The sequence below is a fragment of the Belonocnema kinseyi genome, chromosome 3 (assembly GCF_010883055.1).
Source record: "Belonocnema kinseyi isolate 2016_QV_RU_SX_M_011 chromosome 3, B_treatae_v1, whole genome shotgun sequence".
In the NCBI taxonomy this organism is placed as follows: Eukaryota; Metazoa; Arthropoda; class Insecta; order Hymenoptera; family Cynipidae; genus Belonocnema; species Belonocnema kinseyi.
The window spans coordinates 11,676,159-11,682,580 of record NC_046659.1 but is presented as its reverse complement, the minus strand read 5'-3'; the positions used below and the strand labels follow the sequence as shown (position 1 = coordinate 11,682,580).

Below are 6,422 nucleotides of genomic sequence, written 5' to 3'. Positions count from 1 at the left end.
TTTGTATTATAAAACAGAACTTTGTTTTTTCGAATCCTGAAACCAAGATATATGTTAAACATTGCATTTTGCAGGTTAGTTTGCTGTAAGCTGACCGTTCCTGTACGTATTTGAAATGTCACCTTAAAAACAATATTTACATTGTATAAGAGCAGAAAAACTTATTTATTTCACTTGCAATACAATATTTTCTTTGGTTGCGCGACACAGCACTTTAACACCGTATAAAAATAGAAAAACACTACGACTGACAAAACGACTTTTCTGTAAAAACTTGACAATTTCTGAAACTGTGCGGCGAACTGTTATAGGAAAACCAATTAAGACACTTCGTTTAAATTACTTAAAATAATACCAAGCTTGTCACTGATTTTGAATCTTTTCAAAACTTCGACATATCTCTTAAAATTAATAAAATTTTGTGTACAAATAATAAGTGTTCAATTGTTATTTATGCTTCAAAATTTAACAATTTCACTTATAAATTAAACACTTTTTAAATAAAACAATTAAAATTGTAATGCTAAAAAATCAAAAGTTCTTTGGAAATCTAAAGATTCAAAGCTTTCTATGTAAAACAATTCAGTTTCAAATTGTTTTCTTTTCAATATTTGGTTTAAATTTATTCGTCTTAAGTGAACAGTGAAATATTGCTAAATATTAAATACTTCTTCTTTTTCTACATTAAGAAATTTCAAATTAAATGAGTTAAAAATTAAATAATTTAGACTCACAATATTTTTAATTTAATAAAAACATTTAATTATGACTATATTATTATGGATTTATTTTTAAGTGGAAAGTAGTCAAACGCACGTTTACATTTTTTAATGGCTGAAAGCATTAATAGAAGTAATATATTAATAAATTTATTTATTAAATTTAATATAAAAAAATATATAACGGAATACCTGAAACTGTGAATGAAATATATATTATTGATAAATCATGAGTACAGATCAATTTTTTAAATAATATATTTATTTAATATTTACAGTTGATAAAATAAAACTGTTTTTTATCAAAAATTTTCAGCTTCAAATACTTTTAATTTTTAATTGTTTAAATCCTCAAAACTGCACTTTAATTATTTTTTAAACTGTTAAAATATAGCTTGGGCAGATTTTTCTTCTGAAAATTCGTAAAATTCTCGGTTTCCAAGACCGACGGCCACCTAGTTCTTTATAAAAAAATCTTCGATTTTAAAAACTTGTAATTTTTAATTTTTTTAACCTCTAAAACTACATTTTGAAATTCTTCAATTAAAATGCATGCTGAAAAAAAAAAATTTAACTGGAAAATTATTAAAGTGACAGATTTTCTAATTAAGTATTCTAAACACGAATAACCGTTTGGAGGTCATAGTTATACGTCTTGTTGGGAACTTATGACCTATCACTCGCTTGTCATTAATTTTTTTAAGTCCACAACCACTCACTAAACACGTTTTCTTACCTATTTTAAATATTTATTTAACTATCACCAGTGCACCATGCAGCAAACGACAACAAACAATTTACTTACACTCTATAAAAATCATAATTTAGGAAATTAAAAAAAACGGTTGAAATCAAAGTTGGACAACAGTTTTATTATACAAATTTTGTAACGTTCGCGGTCAAAAAATAAATTCACTATAATTTCCCGGTTTTCCAGGTTTCCCGGTTCAGCGTCCAACCTGCACTGCATTATATAATTATCGTTAGTCAGAACTTTCCCACTTGACTTCAATTTCATTTTATTTGACACAGATACGTCATTTTTTGTCAGCAGAAAGAAGTTATGAAACACATAACCTAAAAGTATAGTTAATTTGTATTTTCCTTTAACGATCTTCAACATTATTATAATAAATTTCATAAGGATTCAAATATTTATACACCTGAAAAGTACAAGAAAGTTTTATTCTTACATTTTGCATTTTAAAGTCCCTTATGTTTGCCGCCTTTCTTATCCAAGATGGAGAAATTAAGCGGTGGGTTCGTATTGGTTCGGTTTTTTTTACTTGCGCGTGGTTAGACCATGTATTTATTAGATCATGTTATATAGTATTCTCAAAATCATTTTCAATGAGGTTCATGACGCACAACGAAGAGAGGCGAAATTCAATATAGCGCTTAATATGCGGTTCCTTATAATGAATATATGAGGGTAAATAAACTTTAAATATATGTTTAGTGCTTATATACGAGGACAATGTATACTTTTAGTGGAAATTGTACACTAAATGGGATATGTAGTGAACTATGGTAATCCAAACCTCACTTTATAAATGAAAGCCAGAAAGGATTTATGAACAGTTTATGAATGCTATGTGATAAGTACAGCTAAATGCGTGAAAAATGTATTTTGTGATGTTTAAAAGGTATAAATGGAACTTTATACTTATTCACAGAATATCTTTGATTGAAGTTCATATCTCATTGACAGAGGGTCTAGTACTCGGCTTATTGTTATTCTCCGGGATAACTAAAGATGGCGCTGTTGGCGCATCACAAATATGTGGCCAGAAAAATACATGGGAGGCAGGGTACTGTGGATTCCCATGCCTCCATGAGGTTCATGATGTCAGGCTCGAAAAATCAATAAGGGAAAATGGAAAATTATTTACAACTCCGCCGCGGAGGACTGAGTGGCAGGGAGGTGAGTCAAATTAGTTCTCCTGCTCTTCGCAGATAGCGCTGACGCTAAACGCCGAGGGCCACGCGCCTGCGAGCAAAGTAAATTGTTTGTTGTCGTTTGCTGCATGGTGCACTGGTGACAGTTAAATAAATATTTAAAATAGGTAAGAAAACGTGTTTAGTGAGTGGCTGTGGACTTGAAAAAATTAATGACAAGCGAGTGATAGGTCATAAGTTCCCAACAAGACGTATAACTATGACCTCCAAACGGTTATTTGTGTGCCGGTGTGACTTCGGTGAAAAAGACTTTTTCAAATCTCAAACTGGTGTTGTGAAGTTCTTTTCATTAAAATAAGGGCAAAATGAAGTCAAGGAGACACAAAAAATGAGAAATAGAATTCTAATTATCTTTTATTTCTCCTTTTGCGTTTCTTATTTGCTTCATTTTGTCTTTATTCTTCGTTTTTGGTTAATTATTTTGAGATTCAACACATATAAAGATGGGCATATACATATAAATGCACCAACACATGGACGCTCGACAAAGTTCTCCTGCCTAACGCACGTAAAAGAAATCTAATTTTTCGCAGTATCTGCCATAACCTAACTTTCATCCAGGGCCCATACACAGCGTCCCACACATTTTAGTTATTTTATTTCTTAATTTAATATTAATAATATTTCTTTACTTTTACACTTAAACTTGTAACAAAGACAACCGATTGTCATTGCGAAAATCATCGATCAAATTAATTTTCCACCATAATCTTTCCTATTCTTGCCATATAAACATAGGCTGGAGTAAGGACCTTAAGCTGGAAAGACTCCCAGCGCCATCTGTTCTCCACGCTTCACTTGATCGTAGTAGTGAACTAACGTCGATGCAGGGGGCTGGTTGAATCTTCGTCTTTTTTGGGTAAAATATCAACTGTTACATTTTTTATCAAAAGAATTGAACTTTATTAGAAATTTGAAGAACATAGAGTTCAAATTATAGGTTTCTAACATTTGTATAACTTTATTTAAAACTACAGTTTTCCTTTTGAATTCAAAATTCTAATATGAATCGGCCCGAAAGTTTACTCTAATGTTTTTGAATTTGATTTTTCAAAAACATGAAATATTCAGCAAAATAGACCTAAATGAAAAACATTGAAAATTATAAATTGCTAAGCAAAAAACCATCCGTATTGAATACTTTATTTCGTGGCTCTCAAAAAACACTTTTACTACTACAAATTCAAAACTAAAAATGTAAAAGCTTGAGCTATTAAAACTTAAACTAATAGTTAATTCCTCAATTTTAAACGTATGCTTTGAATTGAAATTTTCTCATTTATAAAGTTTCATTTAGATTATTCGTTAAACTTTTAAATTCTAAAATTCATTTAATTATTAAGATTTTAATTTAGAAATTCTTTAATTTTGAACAATTTATCTAAATTTCAAAAACGAGAGAATCTTGAAATGCGTTTTCAAGTTTTCTGGATTAATAGTCGATCAAGTATTTCTAAATTCTTGAAACGAAATACAAATAACTTCGATTTTTTTATCATGAGATTATTCGAATGTTAAGCTTTCCTATTATACGATTGTTTAGAAATAAAGGGTTTGAATTTAGAATTGTATAATTTTAAAAAACTTAGATTTTAAACGACAAAATGTTGAACGTTTAAATTATTTAAAAAATATTTGAAATTATTCAAATGAAAGCCAAATACTTTTATAGTTTGTTAACATGATATAATTTACCATTTCTACACTTAAATGTATTTTACAATTATTTAGCTACAAGCGTTTTTAATTTTAAATTATCCAATTTTGAACAACTAAAATTTTAAATGACAAAATGTTGAGCGTTTACGTTCCAAATTCAAATTTTTTCTATTTCAGCTATCTTAAGTAACTGTGTACTTAATTTTGATAAGATAAATAAACGATTAGTGATAAAAATAAGATATTTATGTAAACTGGATCATATAGAACACTTACTTCCACCTTGCGTAGGCTGAGTTCTTGAAGATCAGCTCACGTCAGTGTAAGTATATCATCAACCAACTTTTAAATACACACAGGCACTTATGCATACAGGCTCGGTTCTTTTACCATAATAAAATACCATAAAAGCATATACGATCACTTTTTACATATTTACTCCTTTTCCTTGACTTTTTTTGAAAAAAATTTCGTTTCACTAGTAAAAAGGTTTCTGTAGTTCCTAATTGTGATATCACTTCAATTTTTCGCGTAATAATACGTTTTCCACTTATCTGGTCAGGTGACCGACAGATTACCGGAAATCAGTCATCTGACGGTCAGCCCCCATCTCTGTAGTCCATCACTGCGCGATGATCGCGCAGTTGAAAAAGTCGCAATTCGTTGGCACCACTGATGCCGAGGGAAGGCACAGGGTATGTTCCGATTTGAGCAGTTGAGAGTTATTTAAAGTTTCAAAGTTGGCAATGCCAATGTATAAGCATAGGCTGCCGGTGCGCAATGATGCCTATGCTTATACATGGCATTGCCAACTTTGAAACTTGAAAAAACTCTCATATACTCAAATCGGAACATACCCACAAAGTCTTTTATGGTGTATTTACACATCTTTCAACTGGTCGCCAGCCAGCAGAAAAGTCATAAGAGTAAAAGAGATAGAGAGTACTTTTCTTCCAATATTCCGCTCCCTGTCTCTTTTCCTCTCATGACTTTTTTGCTGACTGGTGACCAGTAAACAGACGTGTAAATACACCGTTAGTTTTGTTCGATTAGTTTTATTCCCATTCCATTTTGTACACTTCCATGTACTGGCCACTGGGTGAAAAAATGGCCGAAATTTATAGTGCGTTATATATATATTATATATATATATGCATGACTCAGCTGTTGCAAACGGTTGAACTGCGATGTGTTTTCGTGTGTTTACTAGCAGTCTTGCGCGCGCCACGGCGAGCGCCTATTTATCTTTTTGTGAAAAAGAATAAATGAAAAGCCTATCTTTTCTATGTTATACATCTTTAATGAATGTTACAAAATATTAGTATAAAATAATACAAGACATGGAGGGATGAGTTCTGTATCTGAAACTGTAATTAATCTTTTATGATAGGATTTCAACGAATTCTTTATTTTTAGGTAGAAAATGAACTGTTTTATTCCTAATGATCTTTTTTTTATTGAAGATTAATTTACATCTAATATTGATGAATAGCATTTACTACGATTTTGTAGATCACGTTGATGATAATCATATTCTTTAAATAATGAACTTTGCATTTTTACACCACAATTTTGATCAATCAATTTAGTAAAATTTTTGAACACGCATTGTAATAATCAACAATAACCTTATATGTGAGAAAACACATGTAATAAGCTTTTTGCCACTTTGTAAACTCTTCCCTGAAAATGTTGATTAATTCTCCCCAACATTAGTTCATGCGTTCAATGTCATAAAATTCTTAGTAATAACTGTTTCATTATTCCGATTTATACGAAATCATTACACTACTTTGTAAGACAAATTTCTGCCAAGTTTCGATTATCGGGCTTAGTTGAGTCTCCAACTTTCCCCTGGACTTGTCACATTAAAGTTTATAAAAAACATGAATATTTTGTTTAAAATTAAAATAATAATTATTATATTTCAAATTACATTGAAATTAATAAAATATAGTGTTCAAAATAACACTTTCAACAAATAACTATTTGTAAAATTATTATGTGGGGTGAAGGTGTTGTAAAAAATTTGGTTGATGGGGTAGCAAAGATATTATAAGCATAGATGCGGCAAGGGAGGTCGGA

The 6,422-nt window shown here is 30.3% G+C and overlaps 1 protein-coding gene across 2 annotated transcripts in view; it reads left to right on the top strand.

The window, feature by feature from the left end:
* The first annotated feature begins 2,074 nt into the window (after nucleotides 1-2,074).
* The window catches only part of LOC117168713, a 58,878-nt gene continuing 54,530 nt past the window's right edge, over nucleotides 2,075-6,422 (top strand). The window contains exons 1-2 of one of the 2 annotated variants that reach the window (XM_033354426.1): nucleotides 2,075-2,151; nucleotides 2,396-2,643. In XM_033354426.1, the coding sequence (XP_033210317.1) occupies nucleotides 2,596-2,643 (48 nt within the window). In that variant the 5' untranslated portion in view covers nucleotides 2,075-2,151; nucleotides 2,396-2,595. The remainder of the gene's footprint in view (nucleotides 2,152-2,395; nucleotides 2,644-6,422) is intronic. The other variant, XM_033354427.1, reaches the window with a different exon arrangement.